Source organism: Platalea leucorodia (genome assembly GCF_965183815.1).
Source record: "Platalea leucorodia genome assembly, chromosome: 9".
Classification (NCBI taxonomy): domain Eukaryota; kingdom Metazoa; phylum Chordata; class Aves; order Pelecaniformes; family Threskiornithidae; genus Platalea; species Platalea leucorodia.
Window position 1 is genome coordinate 48,168,378 of NC_138831.1, and position 23,776 is coordinate 48,192,153.

General features: G+C 44.1%; 1 protein-coding gene across 1 annotated transcript in view; it reads left to right on the forward strand.

Moving 5' to 3' along the window:
* Positions 1–23,776, forward strand: part of LRRK1 (leucine rich repeat kinase 1) — a 79,203-nt gene that overhangs the window by 31,582 nt on the left and 23,845 nt on the right. The window contains exons 6-19 of the mRNA XM_082322564.1: positions 495–721; positions 1,256–1,383; positions 1,648–1,811; positions 2,512–2,649; positions 6,455–6,567; positions 7,740–7,816; positions 11,147–11,276; positions 11,811–11,923; positions 12,782–12,996; positions 15,033–15,197; positions 17,252–17,424; positions 19,432–19,552; positions 19,807–19,966; positions 20,634–20,910. Coding sequence (XP_082178690.1) covers positions 495–721; positions 1,256–1,383; positions 1,648–1,811; positions 2,512–2,649; positions 6,455–6,567; positions 7,740–7,816; positions 11,147–11,276; positions 11,811–11,923; positions 12,782–12,996; positions 15,033–15,197; positions 17,252–17,424; positions 19,432–19,552; positions 19,807–19,966; positions 20,634–20,910 — 2,201 coding nt within the window. The remainder of the gene's footprint in view (positions 1–494; positions 722–1,255; positions 1,384–1,647; positions 1,812–2,511; positions 2,650–6,454; positions 6,568–7,739; positions 7,817–11,146; positions 11,277–11,810; positions 11,924–12,781; positions 12,997–15,032; positions 15,198–17,251; positions 17,425–19,431; positions 19,553–19,806; positions 19,967–20,633; positions 20,911–23,776) is intronic.

Genomic DNA, 23,776 nt, shown 5'->3' on the forward strand with positions numbered 1-23,776 from the left:
AGACAGAGTGGGGTTCGGGCTGCGGAGTCTGGATTTAAGATGGGTTTCCGTGGTCTGTCCGTATCACGCTGCTAGCATAGGGTGTGAATACGTCTTGTGGGACAGCCCCATGGAAACTCACTGCACGTTGTTGGATGAACAAGCTGTTAGAGTCTGTGCAGCTCTTGGAGAAGAGCGCTGGTTTCAGGCAAGGGCAGCTCACCCTTTGCGGGGCACGCTGGAGCTGGTGTATGGACAGGCAAAGAAGTCCAAGTCCCCTGCTTGCACTTGCTCGTGGTCTTTGGAGTGAGATCAAGGAGTAGCTATATGGTGGGGACTGCTGATATCCAGGCATGATTGCACCTCTGAGCCAGTTTAATTCCTAGAAGCAGATTGGAAAGTAAAATGTTTATGGTCTGTGCTCTGATCTGCCAGATTCCCAGTGGTGTAACACAGGCCGAGAGCAATTGGGATTTTACTAACATGGTTTTCTCTTCTTTCTTTGACATACGCAGGCTTTGTGTGTGAACTGGTCAAACCTCAAACTGCCCTGGGTGGATCTGGACTGGCTGATTGATATCTCCTGTCAGATAACTGAGCTTGATCTCTCTGCCAACTGCCTGGTCTCCCTTCCATCCGTGATCCCATGGGGCCTGATAAACCTCAGGAAGCTCAGCCTGGCTGACAATCAGCTGACGGAGTTACCCAGCGTACAGTCATCCGACGAAATTATATGTACAAGGTGTGTGCGCTGGATGCCTACAGCAAACTGAACCCATACGGAGAACAGGTGCAAATGAGTCAGTTGTGCTTGTATGAAACTGCGTAAGTGAAGAGCATATGCAGGAGCTTCTCGGTTTATTTTCCGTCTGCTGCAAGGTTTAACTTAAGATTTGCTCTTTTGCTTTCTCAGTGTTTCCAGGTTTGTTGTCAGGACAATTGTAGGGACTTTTATTGCTGTATTGTCTCATGTTGCTTCTGCTTTTCTCCCGTTCTGGTGAGCCGCACTCCTCTAAGTCTAAGCCCTGAGCTGACTCAGAATGGCATTTGCTGGCTCGTATCAATTATCTGATCTGCTGGCTATCCAGACCACTCCTGTCTGCTCCCTGGAAGGGTTAATTTTCTAAATAGGGTTTTTTTGCTTTGCCTTGTGAGAGCGCATTCCAGCTGCTTTCATTCAGACCTAAAGCTGTCCTGGTAAAATAGATGTCTATGGCAACAGGAGTCTTCGCTAGCATTTTATTGATGCCTGACTGAGTATCTTCTGTACTCACAGGTTACTCGAGGTCGACGTATCCAGCAACAGGCTCTCTACTCTCCCTTCTGGATTCCTACATCTTAAAAACCTTAAAAAACTCATTGCTGCTAAAAATTATATGGAGAAGTTATTTGACGAGGAAAACAGTACGTACAGTCCAGTGTTATGCTTACATTTCAAGGCCTGATTTGTAAGGGAGAACGCCAAACTGTTATAATAACCACTTAAAGCCAGTATTAACTAGAGATGCTTAGCATCTCTCAGTCCTTTGTCCAAAGTACATGAAAAGGCCTGGTTATTTTTTATCACTCGCAAAATCCTTTGGTTCTTGTCTAGCAAGCATTCAGCATCTTGCTGGATCAGACTGCTATCATGCTTACACCAAGTCCGCAACGTTTCATGTTTTCTAGCAACTAATTGGATTGGCTTAAGGAAGCTGCAGGAGTTTGACGTCTCTGACAACAGGTTGGTGGAACTTCCAACGGTTTTTCTATACTGCTTCAAGTCCCTAAACATACTGAATGTTTCCAGAAATCAGCTGAAAGTGTTTCCAGATCCCTGGGCCTGCCCCTTGGTAAGTCAAACTGCTCTGACAGAGTCAGAGGCTGAAAAAGCTGTTGAAACAATGCAAAAAATATTCTGTGATGCTTACAAAACTGTCAGGCATCTTATGCTAAAAGGCTCTTCTGTTTCTGTACAAATGCCCCTGCCTGATTCGATTTATGGGTCTCTGAGTCTTTCTGAGGTTCTACCCTGTTCTCACCATGTTGATGGCATTGGTGGAAGACTTCTAGAAACACGTCTTACATGGATGTATTCGTTTTCTTTATAGTTCATATGAGCAGAAGTATTGTTAGGATCATTTTACAGAACACTCAGCCTTCGTTCAAAGTTAACTTTGCCCAAACCCACTAAGGCATCTATATCTGCCCATCACTGTGACTTTATTCCTCATTATTACAGGGATAGCAGGAGAACAGTATACTTTGGTGAAGTGTTTGTTTATGGTTGAAAAGCAAATGGGGATAATATTCAAAATAACTTTTTAAATACTTTTTCCCCACCAAAGAATTTGCCCATCAATGAAGTGAGCGCATCTCCTCCGCAAATCCTATGTGCCTGCACGCACAATAATTTATCATCTAGATCAAAATATCTAAAGAGATCACCTAGAATGAATTTATTAATGCCTTAAACATGTGACAGCTGATCTACCTCATTATTTAAAGAGATGATTACTACTCTGTGGGTGTTTTTTCTTTTATGTTTTCCAGAAATGTTGTAAAGCATCTAGAAACTCGCTGGAATTCCTACCTGATGCGTTGACTATTTTCTGGAAAAATCACCTCAGAGAAGTGGATTTTTCTGAGAACTTGCTAAAAGAAGTTCCACCAGGACTCTTCCAGCTTGAAGTAAGTGTCATTTCTTCCTACTTCACAGGCTTCCTCTTAATACCTACTCAGGCCTCGAAGTTGTAGCAGTGGCTGCCTGGTTAAGGTAGGAGACTACCTGCTGTTTTACGTTGATGAGCACAGCAATTGCTCAGAGCCGCTGAGCAGCCCGTAGCCTCCTGAATGACTACGTTCAGACCCTCGTCCAGTGTGATATGGCAGCCTCCTGAATGACGACCCTCGTGCAGTATGATATGGTATCTAGCTTTTGACACAGGTCTTCTGAGAACTCTTTGGATGTCTGTGGTTTTCAGATTTTGGGAGTGCCGTTTGGAAGACAACCATTGCACTCTAGCTGCAAGCTCCAGCCATTGAAATATAGATGTATTCAAGTGTGCTCACAAATAGTTGTGTTTTTTTCTTAATCTGGCACACCAGTGTTGTGTAATTAAGGATTAGTCTTTCTGTGCTGAAAATAGCATGTTTGAATGCCCTAAACAATGCTAGTTGGCATCTCTCTTTTATTTAATCTGCACAAGCTTAAAGATTTCTTGCCAATGGACATCAGAGATCCATAGTTTTACTTCAAAGTTCTTCAGAATTTGTGGCTTCGCATGGTTTCGACATGAAACGAAGCAGAACTTGGGGGTTTCCTCTAAGCTTCCCTTCCAGATTGTGAAACTGAGGGTCATGGAGATAGAAACAGAGGTAAATCATTGTGCAGAAGTTTCATGATTTTCACCGCTGGCCTGTGTGGGAAGGATGCAGAAGTGATGGTTCATATCCATGTCCAATTTGGACTGTGGGAGTCTGTTGCAAAGGTGCCTCTTGCTCCTGCCTGGGAGAAGAGTGCTGAGGGTCATTTGCTCCTTCAGTTGTTTGTAATGATCCCTGCAGATTTGGCTTTGCTTTCTGGTAACCATTTGTTTTCAATTGGCGTTTCTTCTGAAATAGAATGGATCCTATGGACTATTGTCTCCGAAACTTGTTTTTTCTGAATGCATTAAAAATAAGCCCAGTGGGTGGGAGCTACCATGACAGATATTAAACACTAGATGGTGCTTCAAGGGCACATTTCTTTGGGTGCTGCTGCTCAGAGGCTGCAGAGGGATGTGAAGGCGCCAGTACATGGCATCAGAGGAGACGTCAGTACAATCTCTGCTGATGGTCTGTCTTCAAAGTTAGCGAGCTTTGGCCGCCTTAAATAATGCCCGTTCTTATCCATATCTTTTCAGCCTTACCTTCATAAAAGAAATAAATAGCAGGTATTTTCAGTCCCCTGAGGGCTGGAGTGTGGTGAGCAACTAGAACGTGAAAGCCCATGCCTAGATCAGCCCTGGCTTGGGCTGCTCCTTGGTTGTAGAGAATAGGGCTGTACTCATGCTCCAGCCCTCTCCAGAAGTAGATGTGGAAAGGGGGAGAAATGGGCAGTAACGTGTTCCTACATATGATGTTTTACAATTATTTTATAAATAATTATTATGTAGAAACAGCAATGAACTGTCTTCTCCCTGGGAAGAGCTGAAAGCAGAGGAGGCTTGTGACTTGAAAGGATGTCTCTGACCTAGGCTGGTGGGACATGTAGTTTATCACTGGCCTTTGCTTGGTTTGTGGAGGGGTCTTAAGGCTAGGATCAGCTCACAGTCGCTAATATAATGTATATGCTAGAAGTGTGGTGTTAAGAGAAGCAGAGGCCTTCTCAGCTTTCCTGTCTGTTGCCTTCTAAAGGAACCAACCGTACATGCTCCAAGCCATGTCTTAGTTCTCTAAACCAGTTTGCTTCTCTTGAAGAGACCTGACCCTCGCTGGGTGGAAGTATTCAGATAAGACTCTGGTCAGCTTTTGCACATCACGAGCTGACCGAGGCAGCCCAATCTGGATGCTGCAGTTCCTTCCCTCTGGTATAATCTAATGCTCCAGAGCCCTTTTTGCATGCTGCAGCAGTAGGTTTGAAGGAAGTTGTCTGCTGCTGCCATTGTCTCACTTCTGGAGGCACCCATTCTCTTCCTGAAAGGCAGCAAAAATGGAGAAGTTAGAGATGAGAGAGAAGAGGCAATTGCAAAACAAGGACTAGCGATCTCCAGAATTACAGTCATGAAGAGCCACAGCCAGTTGAAAGTCACTAATTTTCCCCCTACAGAGCATGCACATAAGCATTGCATATAACCTCGCCAGGCTCTCAGCTCTCCTGGAGAGCGGCCTTTGTCTGCGATTGTGGGGGACATGTAACATGGATGCAGTTGACTGAAAATGAAGCACCCAGCTAGACCACACAGAACAAAGTTTGTGCTAATTCTGGAACGTGTAGCCTCCTTCTGCTCCCGCCCCCGCTCAGGGATATTTCGGGGGAGAAGTTTGAAGCATTGTCATTGAACAGCCCCATGCTGGTACTTGGAGAGAGCTCGACACCAGGCGCCAAGGGAGGACTGGGTCTTCCTTCCAACAGGAGGTTTGAGCCAGTGGAAGGCTAATGATGGTAAAAGCATTGGCTGTCAAAGACTCGAGTGGCAGGGAGGGTTTTATAGTTTGCACCATTTTCCAACCCTTTCCTCTAGTGGTTCGCTCTGCGTATCTGCAGTTTTATGTCTTACTTTACCTTCCCCAAGTCCCACCCAGGCCCAGTGCTGCCCCTCTCTTATCACTAGAGGGAGCGTTTTGCATGATAGTTGTCATTCCAGCAACTACTGGTTGTCCATCGCTTATGTCACATGGATACCTCATATTTTTCCAATCTGAAAAAAGGGGAGGAAGGCCAACAGACTGGCTTCGTGAGACATTGTTAATCCTGCTTGATGAAAAGGGGCATAAACCTTTTATGTTATGTGGAGCACATAAAACATTTAACACACTTGAGGCTGAAGTCTCTGCTGGTAAAACATGATTTCCATGGGGTATAATTCATTAATACTGCTGTATTTGTGGCATGAGACAATTCAGCTGACATTCTGCTTATCTCAGTTTTCATGGGGGGGACTTGCAGAATAAACCTGGTTAGAAACTCTACATAGAAGACTGTTTTTAAGCGGAAAATCAGATTTTCAACCAAATTAAAATGATCATTGGAGCCTTGACATTATTTTTTAAGGGCAGATGGAAGAGCATAAGCTGTACAAATCTGAGTGGGAACTGCATTTTTTTCTTTTATATTTCAGTTAAATTCAAAGGAGAGCTTGTGTTTAACCTTATTCATAGTATTTGCAGCTGAGTCTTATCTGTATGGTGTTAACTGTACAAATCAGCTTCACTTCTTGTTTTTAAAATTTCTGTCTCTGGTGTGAGGGGAAAAAAAAGTAGATAGGTAATTTGTATAGGTCTTGGAAAGTTAATATAAATCCGTTCCATTTTAATAGGCATGTAATAGCAAAGCAATTAAAAATTTTCCTTGTGTGAAATAGTTCACATTTTGCCCATTGATCTTATGCATATACCTCAGGTGTAAGCCCACTGCAACACTAGCTTGCACGCACATATAAGACTTCTCATCTGTATATGGCACGCTGCGTAGGTAAATCATACTGTTCTTTTCCGTTTGGAAAGGTTTCCTCATGAAAAGTAAAATGTCCTTTTACATGGGTTGTTTCCAGTTGAATCTGTCAGCACGTAGACTAATGATCTCCCAGAACTAATAGTGGTGTTGCTTCGTGCAGGAAATATACTTGCTGGAGACAAAAAGGAAATGTTTGCATGCTAGGCAGCATGGACAGGATGTTCTGATGAATAAGATGTACTTTCTTCATGTTTCTGTTGCTTAATAGCCATGCTAAAAAACCTCTTTCTGTGTGTTTGATGGACTCTGGCTTCTAACTCTAGGCTATTCCTCTTCTAGGCTTTGGTGTCCCTTAAGCTGCTGGGAAATCAGTTAGTTACATTGCCTTCACAAGATAAGTGGAATTGCAAACAGCTTAAATCACTGGATCTTTCAAAAAACCAACTTGGGAAGTAAGTATTTCTTTCAAATTTTGTCCAAGAAAACAAAAGCTGAAGAAATAATAGCAAACCCTATCCCTCGTGTAATACAAAGGATGTCAGCAGTGAATTAATTACCTGCATAGAAGGCATTGATATCCACATACCATGTCTCTAAGTATATTGTCTGTCCGTGACAGTGATGAATTATCCTTTACTGATTCTTTGGGCATTTAGCGCACTATATCATTTATTAAGTAGATAGATTACTGATAATGGCAGTTTAATTTCAGAGCATGTAGAGATTTCTTTAACCCAGTGTGTGGTTCATCACTACAAATACTAGTTTGTGAGGAGCATATCTTAACCATAAACCATCTGGCTGGACTGCAGTTTGTAGTTAGCATGGGACTATTGTTTTGGAAAAAATGAAAAATCTTTGGTTTTTTAAATGGAAGTGTAACCAGCTGCGAGTTCATAGAGAAGACTGATGTTAATAAGGTCATCCAATGCAAGAGTGATGTTATTCTGTTTAGAAATTACAATAGGGATGTTTAACATAGAGAGTTAAAGGTCCCTTATCTTCTCCAGAACTGCATTGAATTGTGTCATACTTCTGTCTTCTCACAAAGGTGCCTGTCCAGCAAATTTTCTGGAGTCCTTATGAGTTGCTGTGTCAGTCCAGCAAATTTTCTGGAGTCCTTATGAGTTGCTGTGTCAGTTGCAAAAGTCAAATTATTGGTTTTTTGAATGTCTCAGCGCATTTCCAGAGTCATGTTGTTGGGTCATCTTGTCTGGTGAAAGCAGGGAATGGCAGCAGGTTGGTTCTCCAGCACTTCTTGTGAAGTTTGTTCAATTTGCTGTTTGACAGCCTACTTAACCTTGACACCCATAAAGCCGGGGGTCAAGTGCTCTCGCCCTGGGAGCTGAAAGCGCTGCCTTGCAGAGCCCTGTTAATTTGCCAGAAGAAAACCATTGGGCCTGGACAAGTGTTGGTGGAGTGTAGCTCTGTGATTGCGCAGCAGGTTTCAATCCCATCTCTCAAAAGCAGACAGGAACGCCCAAGAGCTGTGCTGTGAATCGCACAGCCTCGAGTGGGGCCAAACTGCACCGCGTAGTGTCCTGGGCATGCAGCTCCAGCACAGCTCTCAACTGCCTCATCCAAGCTCTTTTCTCCACATGTCACCATTTTGTTTTGCCCGCAGGAGTGACGAGGGATTTAAAACAAAGCGGATTCCCTTTTTCACCACGAAGAACAGGGTGCGCTGTGGCCCAGAGGCAGGTAAGGTACACGGCAGTGCAAATGCAGGGAAGCAAGTGCTGAGAATGCCAGGTGAGCTGTGAGGCAGCAGGCGTCTGTGGAGTTTGGCTGGAGGGAAATGAGTGTAAATTCGTCTGCCATTTTAAGTGCAACAGCATTTAAATTAAGAGGAAATATGTTTAGATAAAATGTTTCTAAAGAAATGATGCAGTTGGTTGGTACCATCAATATAGAAAGATGAAGAATGAGTGAAACCTGTTTCTTTCACTGAGCTTTTTTTCTTTTCATGAAGGTTATTCTTTTTAGCCAGAGTACTAACTGGTATGTTGAAGGGAAATTAATCTATAATTAGTCTTATTACTTTTAGGATTGTTTCTGTTGCTGAATTTGTAAATTGCATGTTTTCCCCTGTCTCTGTGATTTGCACCCACAGTTTGGGGCAGAGCAGAAGAGATGTTCTGGATTAGTGCACATGAAATCCCAGAGAGAACAAAGGAATATCTGAAGATAATTGCACTGCTTCCTGCTCTCTGTGCGATTCATCTGCATTTCTTTTTGGTTTTTTGTTTTATTTTAAAGCACTTGGAGAGCTTTCTCATTCTCGGCTGCCTGAAAATGGCTTGCTCTAAAGCATTCTTTGCAAATCTCAGAGTGGAATAGAGCTGGCATCTTCATGACGCGCATCCGAGCAGCCCTCAGCTGCTTGTGGGAGGGAGGGACCCTCCTGCAGCACTGCATTCCTTAGTTCCCCTGAAAATTGTGCATGATCTCAGGTCAACGTGAACAGGTAAAATTGGTAAATGCACCTAGTATAGCCATAGCTATAGGTTAGGACCTCCAGTCTGCTCATCTGGGAGGCAGAGGCTCTACCTGGGCCTCCAGGCAAGGCTAACCCTACCTTATTTTTCTGTCCGTGGAAGTAGAGGCTGCTGTGCAGCAAGTCCTGTATCTGCACCCTAAGGACGAGAAAGGGTTGGTCTGCACTGTTTTGCAAGTAGGAAATGGGAATAGAAATGCTGTGACATCGGTGAATTCCTGAACACGGAAGAATTGGAAAAGGAGTCTGAATCTTGCAAATCTGTGGAGTCTGACATATCCTCAGAGCTTCTCTGTGAAGCGCTACAGCAGGATTTCCCAGTGGGGAGAGAAGGGCAGGAGTAGCGGGCAAAGGCAGCTAAAACCAGCTATAAAAGGGATTTGCTGTTCTAATGGAAATTTCTACATGCTGCAAACCCAGCATAGCTCTTCTACATAAAGGAGGAGAGGATGGGCTCTTCGTTAGTACCATTTGAAAAGCCTTGGCACATAATAACCCTGGTGCAACTTCGAGCTGCCTGAGGTTGCCTCAGGTTGCAGGAGGGCGCAGAGTATCCCACCTGGCTGGTGCCACGGTTGAATAGCCACAAAGACAGAGCAAAGCCAGCTCATCTTTTTCTCTCTGTTCCTCTGCCAAGTATGGCTTGGTGAGACTGGAGGGATGTGGCCAAGAATTTAAAGAATATCAGGAGAAAACAGAAGCTGGAGTGCATCAGCTGCTCTCAGAAGTCTCCTAGCGAGGTGGAGGGCAGGTTTTCATATGATTCTGCCAACAAAGCTATTTACTTAAGTCTAGATTATTTAAAGAGAATAATTTATGGATGCTCACTATACTTGATTGATAAATCTCAGAATAACTTCTTGCACATGCATGTGGTGGTGGTGGCATTTACCCATCCAAAAATATATTTTCAAGATGGGATTTGTTTTAATTTTTCTACAGTTCTTTAAAAGAAAATTTGCGCTCAAGCCAGAGAAATCATAAATAACTCATGAATAAATAATTACAATTCATAAACACCTCGAGCTTGCTTCCAATATAGTACACTCCTTTCTGCCTGGGACTCTTTGGTGAATTGAGAGTATTGCTGCTATTTTAGGTCTTTGCTCCTACGTGTCCAGGAGGGACTAAATCGGTCTGTGCCTAGGTACGTACTGAAGAGAAACAATGAAAAGTTTAAGTCCAGCAATGAGCCAGAAAGGAAGTGAATTGAATCCATGAATAAGCCTGCTGTTCTCCTAAAATAATCCCAAAGATGATTTTTTTATTTAAAAACTCAAAGGCAGGCTGTGACACCCTGCCCACACCAGACAGTCCTGTCACGTATATAAAACACCACTGCAGACAGTGAGACTCTATCTTACTCCTTTTCTAATCAGGCTTGAAATGCTGTTAATATTAGAAATGGTGAATTTTCTCCTGAGAAAACCTCTTCCATTTTCTTTTTTTTTTTTCTTTTTCGGCTAAGTCTAGCTACAGTTCCTGACGTCTTCTCTGTAAGGGAAGAAGATCTTGATGGAAGTGCAACTGTCCTCTCCTTGAGGAAGGGTGTGTCTCGCATCTCAGGGACTTGCTTTTATTGACCGTGGAGGCAGCAGATGGTGCTGGTTGTACTTTCCTAATCAGAGACTCAGAATCTGCTTTTCCCTTTGTGGCCTAGTTTTCCTTGACTCCAGGATGCTTCTTGGTAGATACATGTGACACTCTTAAGACAGCAACACAATTCATGGCAGCTTTTCATGCTGCTATCCCAGGAGTAATTTGTGGAGCGAAATGATGCTCTTTGGAACCAGTTGAATTTCCCTTTGTTTGAACCTCTCCAGCGGCAGCAACTCAGCCATACAGTTGTTGCTATTATTGCTTGGGTTGCTCCCAAAATAACACTAGTTGCTGCTCAGACATGTAGGAAGTCTGAAGTGCCCTGAGACCTTGCAGTCTAAAACAAAACAGAGGGGCAAATGCGAGCAGTGTTTTAGAGACAACATAGGTTAGCAGTCTGTCAGCTGCAGTTTGGGTTTTCTTCTCTGTTGTTATTGATTTTGATTCACCATAAATTGCTCCAGGGTGCAATGTGGGGGCCTGAACATAAATTCTGACTGGCTTCTGGCTTTCCTCAGGCAACATGGAAAAAACACGTTGAGAACAACTTGTGCCCTTGGTATGCCCTTTCACTGCCAGCCATTACGCTGGAATAGGGGCAGTTCACAAGGTATTACCAGCTATTCAGCAGCAAGAAATATAATGCCACTCGTCCTCTGACGTATAGTCATCTTGGCAGGCCTGGAGTTCCTGCCTTAGCGCTCCAGAAGTCCTGGAGACTGTCATCTTCAAACGCGCGCATCACCATGACTTTAAAAAATTGATGTTTGATCGCCATTGAAGACCGTTTGCTTTTCTGCTGTTGCTTCGTGGTTGTTCCTGCCAAGGAACATGACCTCATGTCCTGCCTATAAAGTTAAGGTGAAGGCTGTTGGTTCGGAGCATTGGTGCCTGTTACGTTTTAAAGGTGAAATTTGTTTCCTGTCTTGTTCCAGGTCCTTTTTTGGAGTTTCCAGCATTTCTGAGTGATTCTCTGGAAGTCCTTTATCTGAACGACAATCAGCTGGACTCTGTCCCGCAGTCCGTTTGCCTTCTGAAAGGTTTAACAGAACTTTATTTAGGAAAGTAAGTCTGTGTCCTGGGAAAGCTATGCAGTATTATTTCCATGTTGTTTTAGTGACCAGTCTTCTGTGGAACCCCACCCCAGATGTCCAGTGCTTTTGAAATCAAAAAGCTGGAAATAGTCAGCTCCTTGTTAGAACTGTGCCCATCATTTGCTTTAGATAAGGAGGAGGCTGGCCATTTGCATTAGGGAAGATGAGCTAATGCTTTGAACACAGGCCTGGGAATCTAATGTGCCTCTAGTTCATTCTGGCTTTTTGCTGTCAGCTTCTATAGTGTTAGAGACAATAACTCATCATTTTTGCCTTTATTTCCTCAACTATCCAGTAAAGATGATTACACTTGTCTGCCTCAGAGGATAAATTGAGGTTATACATCACTTTTAGGATGGAAATTACTATTAAAGTGCTGAGTAGTCTTATTAAAATGTTAATGGAAGATTTCTACAAGGAGAGAATAGTGTAATCTGAGAGTCCGTGAGAGCAGCTACTTGCACACAAAGCCTGGTTGTTGGTAGATTTATTTGTTTTTGTACAGTAACCCTGGTATCCGAGAGCTTCCTCCAGAACTTGGACAGCTGGCTAATCTCTGGCAGCTGGATATCGAGGAACTAAATATCGGTAACGTTCCTGCAGAGATCAGAAAAGAGGGTAAGACTGATCCTGTGTGTTCTTTATTAAATTGACTGAACATATAATGAAAATCGCTTCCTTTTAATGGTCCTGAACAGACAGTGTGTGCCCAAGCCCTTGTTGCGGTTAACTGGAATTGCATAGGGAAACCTCCTACGCATATTTGCAAATTTGATAATCAGTGCTAAGCTCTGGCTATATGATCAATTTAAGATAGATCACATGTTGAAATGATGACTTATAAATGCAATATTTCATTTGCAGTATCCGTGCCGGATAAATTCCATGGCTTGCTTCCTGAATGTGTATATTTTAGGGTATTTAGACAGTCTTTCTAAAGACTGAAGTGTTTAGGATCAGCAGTCACAGTCACATTGAAGTGACTTTATTGTAAGCTGCTAGGTTTTTGGATCTATTACAATACTGTCTTCTTTTTTGTGTGTTTTAATAAGAAAATCCTGTGGGAACAAAGTTATTAGGAATTATTCCTTCTCCAGCACACTGTTGAAGCCTAAATCTAATTTTAACTGGAAACATAAAAGTAGAAGGAAAAACTGAGTATTTTCCAATACTAAATTAGTATTTTATGTTTCCTTTGAGCTTCTGAAGCATACGAGCCACAGCATTTGTTTCTTCTTACAGTGCTCCATTGTAGACTCTCAGAGCCGTGACCTTTTTCTGGGGTCTCTGTCTCAGGTTTGTCCACTAGAGGTTTCTTTGTTTATTCTCTGGGTTGTCTCAGCCCACAGCGAAACTGCAGGGAAAATATTAATTCAGCTGATGCGTCTGCAGCCGTAGGTTTTGTGCAGTCCTGCTGTACATATGTACGTTTGTAACTGCTAACCACAGATAAAGCCTGTTCGCTTCCCCCCCCAGGCCCTAAAACAGTGCTGGCATACTTACGAGCACAGCTGCGCAAAGCAGAAAAGTGTAAGCTAATGAAGATGATCATCATCGGTCCTCCACGACAGGGAAAGTCGACGCTGATTGAGATCCTACAGACAGGAAAAGTCCCTCAGATGATGCACAGCGATGCCACCATACGTACAACAAAATGGGAGCTCCCCAAGCCAGTGGGACACAAGGCAAAGGTGAAAGCAATCGAAGATCCTTAACCCCAGTGGGATGTTTGAGCCCTGCATTGTCCCTTTTGGGCTGAACTTGCCTGCCCTTTTACAAAGTGCAATTTCCATTACCTGCGACGTTGCAAGTGACATGTCTTTAGACCCATCACAATTTCTCTTGTTTCATCTCCCCTTGGTACAAGAGAACAGTTCTGTTTCCCTGAGCACTCAACTTTGTATCATAAAGAGAAAGAGCCATGGGTATGCTGCCTAAATTCTGGCTCTCTCAGCTCAGGTAGTTTTTGGACACTGATTCTGAGAGAGTTTTAAATCAGCTTCTGTAAAGCAGATTGTCCTTTCATTTGGGGCCAGAAAATGGGACATCAGTGCCTAAAGCTGGACTCCCTTGATGTCAGAACTGTTCTAGGTGGGGAAGGTGGGTGGAAGGTAGGATGCCTGACCTCTGGTGTGATCCAGGGATATCTAAGGCTTACCTTAAACACCCAGATCTCAGATGACTCATTCAGGGAGTGTGTCAACCCATAATGAACTCATTTGGACAGCACTGAATTCATTCAGGCATTTGTAGGTGGCCCTGTCCACCACCTACGTAGTAGCACAGGGATTAGAGCATGCAGAATTGGTCCTGAGGTCTTGTCAGAGCTGAGAGTGTGCAAATGCATGGCTCTTCCTTCCCGGATGAGAGCCATGACCACCAGATTGTTTTGGAAGGGGTGGAGGAGCCTGCTGAGTTCAGCTATTCTACAGTGAAGAGTGCCAGGCCAGAGACGGAAAGAAAAAGAGCAAGCACAGCCTGACTCTTTAAAGAGAAGACTTTGGTGGGAGAAGGGATTTGTGCAGTTGGTGTTGAAGAGCAATTGAATAAAATAGAAACCTAGACAGCATCAGAGACCTGGAGTAGGATCAAGATGCTGAATGAGCTTTTGTCCCTACCTCTGAGTCTCTGTCTCTCCATACAGACACCCGCAGCTGAAGGTCTTTTGGATGAACAAAGCAGTCCTGGTGCTAGTTAGGGCTTGGTTTAAACAATATGGAAGTTCTTCCAGCTGTCTCTGGGAGACTTCAAACTGGGACTATGCTAGGAGATCAGAGCCCTACTGAGGTACTTAGCTCCTTGCTGAAATCTCATAGGGTAACTTGTCCCGTGGAATCAGTCAGGACGTGGGCCTGGACCAGTAAACAGAGCCCACTTGGTGGTACGTGATGCTCTGAGGATGGGGCTGGAGCAGGGTTTGGTTTCCTACTCAATCACAGGCAGGGCCAAGTGATTTAGGGACAGAGCCTCCAAGGTATGTAGGTGCTTCCTCCTGCAACTGGGAGCCTGAATACCATTTAAGCGGAGAGCCATGCTCCCTCTTAGTGCTGTTGTGGGGCTGCACAGAGGAGTGGATGCTGAGATACTTGGAAGAGAGACAGAGCTAGAGAGGCCTCCATTCACACATTCCCCCAAAAATCAGTGAGTCTGATTTAGAGTAGCTGTAGTTCTGGCCCATCTCCAGTGTGACACACACGTCAGAAGCCTCTGAGCAACGTGCAGGAGGTGTTTATGAAAGGCTTGAGAAGTTTCCCATCTCCTGAGCATCTATATTCTGTTTGGCTCAGTTAGGGCTGAGCTCAGTGGAAGTGATTTCAGCAGGGGGTTTCCTGCTCCCCATAGCAGTGGCAGATAAGTAGCTTCAGCGGTCCTGTCAAGCGTGGCACGGACAAGGATGAAACAGTTTCTATTCCAGATGCAGTGAAATACAGGGCTCAGAATGAGACCCTTGTTTGTACTGGAGAATCCACAGCATTAACTGGAGATTTACCAGCATCAAGGGCACCTCTATCGTTTTAGCAGCAAGTAATTAGTCTTGATTTCCTGTGGGGAAGTGGTAGCCATGCTTAACAATTGCTTGTTGATTTTTCTTTCCTGGAGGCACAATTAGGACATTGAAACCCTTCTTGTGTCATACATTATGCAGGCGTAGGTTTATACTTCAGCTATTATCTCCCTGTGATTTACTGCAACCGTTTGATTTGAACACTTCTCTTTGTCTAAGTAGGTTGATTCAGTGGAGTTCAATGTCTGGGATATCGGAGGCCCAGCAAGCATGTCTACAGTCAATCAGTGTTTCTTCACAGACAAAGCATTGTACATAGTGGTATGGAACTTGGCACTGGGGGAAGAAGCTGTGGCAAACTTACAGTTCTGGTTGCTGAACATTGAGGTAAGAAGTCACTGGTGGACTCTGGGGTGTGTATTTATCAAGTAGTAGCTCAGCACACAGATATGCGATGTTACAGATTCTTTTTGGTTTGCTTTTAAAAACTCTGCAAGCTATGAATTTTGCAGAGCTTTTGGAATTAATTTTCCATTACGCTGTAGGCGTATCGCTATATTTAATGGTTTAAATTTATCATTTGCTTTGTTCTCCCTCACACACATCAGAGAATGAAACAAAAGCTGATTTATAAACCCTTGCTAAGTACGGCTGAACATACTTATTTTGGAATTAGTGTTTGACCACACTGTGCTCCAAGGGGGGTTTGAAGCATTTTCTTTCTTGTGTGGGTTAGACACACATTAGTCTTGAGGTTATATTTTTAACACTTTAGAGTCAGGTAAGCTAGAGAGTATCTCCCAGACAGCTTTCAGCTGAGACTCAGAGCTGCAGTGAATTCATTGGTGTTGATTGATTTTTATAATAGCATATTAATATTTTTTTGTAAATGTTTATTATTTCATGTCTGTCCTAACATTACGTACACAGAAATGGGCCCGAAGCTAGTGCCTCAAAAAAGAAACATCATTACAAAAATATTAGCTTAATGGTCAGCAGCAATCAAAAGCCCAAACTAGGTAACAAAGCGGAAAGCATAATTATATTTCAAAAATGTGTGATGCGCCTGTGTCCTTAATACATCCCAGCAAGCACATAGTACCATCAGAAAAGATACAAAGATGAATGTGATGGTTAAAAGTATGGAAAAGTTTCTGAGTGCACAGAAATTAAATAGATTAGGCCCTTCATCTTGGGAAGGAGGCAAATGAGGAGGGCTGCATGTAGACTTACCAGGGGTAAGGAGAAAACCACAAGGGAGTCTTTGTTCGTGATCTTTTACAATAGAAGAATTAGGACAGATCAAAGGAAATAATGAGATGGTAGCTTTGAAACAAACAATAGGAAGTATCTTAAACACAAGAGATAGCTAACCTGTAGAATTTATTGGAACTACAATGTGCTGTGGCAGTCAGAAGTTGAAAAAACAGAGTGGTGGAAGAAAAATCCATCAAGTGCTATTAATTCAAAGATACCGTCTCATGCTCAGGAAGTTCATGAGCTGCGGGCTGCTGGATACTGGGAGGACACACCAGGGAAAATCTCTATATGCTTACTCTGTGCATATACTCTTCATTAGGCTCCAGGCAGAATATTGGGCCAAGTGAGCCCTTTGGTGTGCCTTGCTACAGCCATTACTCCTGTGTCTGCACAGGGTTCAGGTTTGGTGTCATTCAGGTTTGATATTTCAGTTGGCATTGCAAGAAAGAAATGGATTGACTGCAAATAAGCATGTATTTCTTCATCTGAATTTTCTTCTCTGGTCAAAGTCATTTGGATCGGCAGGCTGATCCCTGCTTAAGCCTGTGCAATCCCATTGTATTTGGCAGTGTGTTCCCTGAAATCAGGATATGTTCCAGTCCTGTAATAGAAGCATGGAAAGGCTGGAAGAAACCACGAGATCATCTAATCTATTCCTTTGCACTGATTCAGGATTAAGTAGATTAGACATTTCTAGCAGTTTATCTCCATATACCTCCAGTGAAAAAGTTTGTATAACTTCCCCAGGTACCTATTCTGGAGTATAACTTCTTTTTTTCAGGATATCAAAGTTAGATCTTCTAGCTACAGGTTAAGCTAACTTCTTTTCCTTTGTCTGGGCGGACATAGTTCCCATCATTTAGCTGACACGTAGCAACTTAATACCACATGGCGACTCCCTTTATGGTAAGCCCTGATGTAATAAACCCAAACTGACAGTTTCCTGCTCTGCAGTAGCAGCAGATGATTAAGCCATATTCTGCAGGAGAACTTCTGTAATACCCAGATCACTTGTTGCTGTTGTCAAGCTGCCACAACAGGTTGTCTCTATTATATATATATATTCCATTTTATTAATGTATATGACTACCTCCTCTTAAATATTATACTTTTCACGTGTCCTCACTGAATTTACCACAACGTAATCTGGATGAGATCATTGTCAGTGTTTTCTCTTACAGGCCAAAGCTCCAAATTCAGTTGTGTTAGTGGTAGGAACACACCTTGATTTAATTGAAACTAAATTCCGTGTTGAGAGGATAGCAACGCTGAGGGCGTACGTCTTGGCTCTCTGTCGGTCTCCCTCTGGATCCAGAGCAACCGGCTTCCCAGATATCACATTCAAGCACCTACAGTAAGTACTTGTGCCTTTATGAAGCTCAGTCACTCTATTTTATGTCACTTTATACAATTTTGTAATACTTGATCTCCTTGGCAACGGAACTGATTTAAGGACTTGTCAGCATTGCATTTCATCTATTTTTGACTGAGAGAATGTAGTATAATCAGAGAGAAGTTCAGTGTTGCTCAGGGGTCTGATCATGGGTCTGAGAGCTGGAAGCTCCAAAGTCATGACCTTGGCCAGCCTGTTGCAGTGCTCCTGCTCCACTCAGGTTTCTCACCATTAAATGGTGAAACAGTTTATTAGTCACAAGGAGAGAAGGTACAGATTGCATAATTAATGGTGCAAAGCTTGAGAGCATGACTGTTACGGGGTGGGTGCTGTGGGGTTTGTTAAGGGGAGGCTGCGTGGGAATCTGTTGCGACCTGACACGAGAACACAGCTCACGTGGCAGCGTTGGCAGGGTGAGGAGTGGGTCACCCCTCTGAGCCCCCAGTAGTCCAAACCTGTGCCATCTGAGTTCTCCAGGTGTGATAAAGGAGAGGCGATGCTCTCTGGAAGACAGGTGTCAGTGAGGCCATGGAGTCTGACGCCGCTCCCTCCCTTCGACTGACGGAGAATGCCCTTGGGGAGAGGAGGCTTTTCTGGCTGGGAGAGAAGCGGGTCTGTCAGCCAAGGGAGTGCACAGCACGGGGGGAGTGTGGATGCAGCAGGCTGGCACCAAACAGCGTGAAATCGCCAACGCCTGGGGCAAGAGCAGGTGGCGGCTGGCAAGTAAAGAAGGGCACTGCAATGTCCCCAGTGCTTTGCATCTGCTGCCTGGCAAAGTCATCGGGAGACCTCCCACACTCTGTTCCACAGACACAAGCGCTGCGTCGGGCGTCCCAGCTGGCTCTTTCCCGTTAGGAGGAGTACCAGGGACCCAGAGTGAGGCACAGAGACTCACAGCGAGAAAGAGAAAGCTTTGTGCTTCGGTCTCCTCGAGCCTCTTTTCCCATCACCTACCATGATCTTATTCTTTCTCAAGGGGACTTTCTTTCACCCTGCCCCACATCCCGCACGTTCCCCTTCTGCGCCTCCCTTTCCCCCTGCATTTCCTTCCAGTCAGAGTTGTGCCTGATTTCTTCCCTCCTCCCTCCCGTGCCTCTCCTTCACACCCCATCGTCCACCTGGATGGGGCTCCTCTGAGAGGTGCTCCGGCAGCCAGAGGAGCGTGAGGAGCGTGTGTTGTGAAAGCCTTGTGTGGGTGAGCCCAGAGTGCTTTTATCTGCACTAGTCCTCCAGCATCCCAGTGGGTGCGTGCTTCCCAGTGCCACTGGTGGTTGAGGTTTGAGATAAAACATACTGCTTTAGAAAAGGATTTTCTGTCTGCCACAGGAACATGTGTAGGATCAGTTAGAAAGACCCTTTGTTGGGGAAAGTGGAAAAGAACCAATCTTATCCAGCCCACAAAAAGACAAAAAATAGTAGGAGCTGGAGAGAGCAGGTTTTTAGCTGTTAAAGAGATGATGAAGGCCAGCTTTTAGGATCTAAGCATCAATTCCCAAATCACAGGATCCAGCTGAGCAAGGGCCGGAATGAGGGTGGGAAAAGGTGTCTGGTAGTCATCATTGTGCCTCTTTGATCTGAGGCGGGGAGAACTGGACTCGTCCCCAGCGATTGCCGGAGCACAGTGTTTTCCTCCTTCCTGCAGTCCCTTCCAGTATGTGTGCAGCACTGAAGGGGAAAAAAGGTGATGACTTCGGTCAGTCTGCCAGGGAAGTCCCCAGAGATTACGGTGCATAAGGGATAGAAGAGCAGTGCACCGTGAATGAAGCTGGCAGAGCAGAGGGTGACCTAATATATCCTTTCCAGGCTTCTTCGTATTTTTCTCCAAAGCTAAAAATGCTCACTGACAGCCTTCCTCCCATTCAGCTGACACAGGAAATTTAAAGTCACTGATAAGAGAAAGGGAGCCTGGAAAGGAAGCCAGTGTGCTGATAAGGTTTGATAATCTTCAACCTTGCATGACTTTTGCAGTGAGCTCTCATGTAAGACTCTGGAAGGCCTCGATGGACTCCGACAGCTGATTTTTCATGTCACTTGCAACATGAAGGACGTCGGCAGCTCAATTTGCTCACAGAAACTTGCAGGGAGATTGGTGAGAACTGTGCTTTCTAGTGGTGATCCTGACCAAAGCGGGGCTTTTTCTGGGCTTGGTTTTGGATTGGGAGGTGAACTTTAGGAGTTATTGTTGATGCAGGAGGCATGTTAAGTATATAAGATCCTATCTGTCTTTGGGAAAAGACAGCACTGTAAGATCCCTGTAAACGGGAGATGACTTAGCCAGTTCATCTCCAGCAGAGTGATTGCTGTCTGATATTGATCCTGCTATTTTTCTTGTGTGGCTTGCAGATACCAAGAAGTTACCTTAGTCTTCAAGAGGCTGTCCTTGCAGAACAGCATAGAAGAAGCCAGAATGATGATGTGCAGTATTTAACAGACAGACAAATAGAGCTGATCATTGAGCAAACGCCTGGAAATGATATCAAAGACTATGAAGACTTGCAAACTGGTAGGTCAGAGCAGACCAGTAATTTCTTGGAAATCAATATCGGTGACCACTTGAAACATTCCTTGAATAATAAAAATGGGAGGGAAAAAAGCCCACCAGATAATTGCTGTGCAAAATAACAGTTAGAGAGTGCTCTACACCTGTGTAGAGGTCACTCTGGAAATTGGTAAGATATAAAATTAGTAATGGGGTTTTGGGGAGAGGGCTGTGAAGTTTCTAGGATGGTCTGAGGCTACTAATTTTTTTAGTGTTTTTTTTTTTTTTTTAAACAACCTTTGTCTGATTTTATTTCTGCTCTGTGAAGAATGAGGGTTGCCATAGTTTCAAGGCTGTCTTCTCTGTAGGGCCCCAGTCCTGTGATCTTTATGGAGGCCGCACTCTGCAGGAGGCAGGGAGAGCCCTTCTCTGGGAGGATGGCAGGAGGAGGGTAAAGGGGAGGTGTGATGAGGACAGAAATACCGACTGTAAAGCAGTGAGATGTGGGTTTTACAAGTGGAGTGCCAGATAGCAGCACTCCTCAGATAAATGTTACTCTCTTGGCTCGGCTGTGTGCTGGCTATATCTGGTATGTGTAAAACTCCACAGACTGCCTCATAATCTTGTTCATCTGCACTGTGGTTTCCTAATGCTGGTCTATCGGTAATCTACGATTCTTTATTTTTTGCAGCGATTAATTTTCTCATAGAAACGGGTACACTACTGCACTTCCCAGACACAAGCCATGGTCTGAGAAACCTCTATTTCCTTGACCCTGTCTGGCTCTCAGAGTGTCTACAGAGGATTTTCAACATCAAGAGCTCCAAGTCCATAGCTAAGAATGGAGTCATCAGAGCAGAGGATCTCAGGATGCTGCTGGTTGGGACGGGCTTCACTGAGCAAACCGAAGAGCAGTACTTCCAGTTCTTGGCCAAGTTTGAAATTGCACTGCCTGTGGCCAATAACAGGTATGTTGATAATTAGAGAGGCTTAGCCAGGCTGGAGAAAAATGGCCAATTTAATCAGTGGATATTAACAGGTTTTGTCACTTTAAGCGGTTGTCTTGGCAAGGATCTTGCTATGAGAAAATATTTGAGTGCATTAAACAGTGTAATGGAAGGCAGCCATCCATTTGGGCTGTATTTCCTGGCCTGAGCATCCTTTGGTCCCAACAAGCTAGTTTGAAAACTTTCCAAAGCAGGTCTTTGTCCACTCGGTGCGTTGAGGCTGGCGACAGGCTCAGCCACCAGCACGGAGGGGCAGTGACACCACCAGGGATGTGGCGATGAGCAGGTGGAAGCTGTAAGCGCTCAGCCAGTGCAGCTGCAGCTGAGAGAGGATGTGAGGCTTGTGGCTGCTGGGCCTGAAATATGGATGGGCTGGAGTCATCTGTTTCCAGTGAAAGATCCTCACTCCAGAGTATGGCAGAAAACTTGGGGTAATCAATAATTATGTCAGCCCTGAAAGTAGTAGTATTTTATTTCTAGTGAAATCAGGAAGGTATAACTTCAGTAGCAATGTGATTTTCTTAATTTTTAGCCTCAATAGGTGTTGATCAATAGTTTTTCTAGAAATGGGCTGAGAAAACTCATTCTCTTTAAATGTTAATGAGTCCTCCTCTCCCCCACCCTCCGATCTCTTTTCCTCTGGGCAGAGTTCCCTGCTATTTTTCTCTCTCCCGTCTGCTTGGCGACAGCCTGTTGTTGCGTTAAGGGTGAAACCATAGTTGTATTGCACTTTTGATGTGGCATTTGCATTTCACTTCCTTGCCCTTCCAGGACAGCACGGCTGCATCGCCCTGAGCCTCTCGGGAGCTCTGAATGCCAGCACAAGTGCAGCATTCTCTGTGCTGTCATTATGCCTGTCACTTATCCAGTCCCGGATGCCAACAAATTTTCTCAGGCTTAACACAGATAAAGCAGCAATGTTTCTGCTTAGCCCAAAATGCCTTTTGGACTCCTTGTCACTATCTGCCATTTTTCTCCAAGGCAATTACATTGTCTGTGCCTCGGGAACAAGGAAACTGCTTTTTCATGGCCTGCCCAATCTTTTTTAGAGCGATCCAAGCCACATTAGCAGAATATTCTTCCCACTGATGGACTGTAGCTGTAGCAGGTTGGATTAATTTAATGTACTAGCCAGACACAGAGCAGTTATTTGTTACTGTGCTTCTGCAATTATTGTCTAGATTGCCAGATAGGGTTTCTGTGCAGTCAGTAGGAAAGCAGCTGCCAGTTTCTGTTCTGAAAGGGTGGATAGGGGCATGTTTCACATATTTTCAAAATTTGCATTGGCTGTTGTTCAAGAGCATCGAGTCACCATCTGTATTATAATCCACTATATAGTTGTGGTCCAGAAGGGCCTCACTGGCCTTCTTATACTCCTAGACCCTTTCTTGGATGTGCTGAGGAAAATTTCTTGGCTGTCATATGATGCATCCACTACCTTTACAGAGCAAGAACTTTTAGTCTGATGCACTCCACTTTTCTGCCTAAGGTGCATGTAATTGAGCTTTGTTCTGCTTATTAAAATAGGGTTGAAAGTGTGACCGTTCTTATTGTAATTTATAAGTGAGAAGAAATTTTTATCAGTTTTACATTCCAAAGATGTTTCATGGAACAGATAATTCGGTCATGTAAAATGTCATCAGATGTTATGGACTGTGACATATGGAGAGAGCTGTTTTCTAGTGATGGCTGGTTTTTCTGAGCTGATATTTCAGGTTTTACAGAATACTGCAGCTGTTAGAGAGAAAACGTGATAGGCTTAAAGCGTTGGATTTGGACCCAGCATTAGTTCTAGTAGTGTGTCTAGCCCCTGCCACTGTTATTTTGGTCAAGTCCCTTGGCCATTTGCCTCATTGCTGTCATTATGCCTGCCAATGATGAGCCCCAGATGCCAACACATTTTCTCAGGCTCAACACTGATAAAACAGCAGTGTTTCTGCTTATAAGCAAATAAGATTTTTGATCATATAGGCATCTTGGAATGTATTGAGTATAGAAGAGTATCACTGTCAAGAGATTTATTGGCGGGTATTGAAAGCCATAAGCTCATAGTTTACAAAACTGTTCTAGTCTTCCAAAAGGTTTTAGCTTCCCAAATACTAAAGATCAGGACAAATGAATATGCTGTGCTTACTGGGAGATCTGAAAATAGTTTGAAAATTTTGTGGTCCTCTATACTAGCATAGCTCTGTTACTTCTGACCGGTCAGACTCAGATATAGCACTGAGTCTCCTCCACACTTGGGCAAAGGACCTAATTACGTGACTGCAGGAAGAGACTGGGCAAGACAAGTGATAGCTCTGCTGGCATCAGTCTGCCAAAGTGAGCTCTTGCCCTAGGAGATTGTCAGGGATGTGGTAGGGAGTCCGGCAGCTGCAGTATGGTGCAGCAGGAAACCCTGTCCCGTTGACCCATAAGATGCTCTCACCCTGGGACTGGGATGAGAGCCAGAGCAGTCCCGTCCCCGCAGCCTGTCACTGCCTCGTTGCCGCCTCCCATGACACCTCCTCTCCCCACCTTCTGGGCTTACTGAAGCTGAGCTGCTGTAGGTTGTTTTTGCATTTATCTTCCGTTCCACATAGGAGCACAGCTGTAATTCTCTGCCTACTACCAGGGCAGAGTAGTAAAGATACCAAAAAATGAGTCCCAACATCACAGCTGTTCTAATGACTCTTATATTTTAATGCATTTAATTTGTGATTACACAAATGTCCTGCTCATTACATCAATTTTAGCCCTGTCCAATAGCCCTGGCTGAATTATGTAATGTCTGTTTTGCCTCTGCTTGCTTCCATAGTGTAAATCAATTTCCCCATGTATTGCTGCA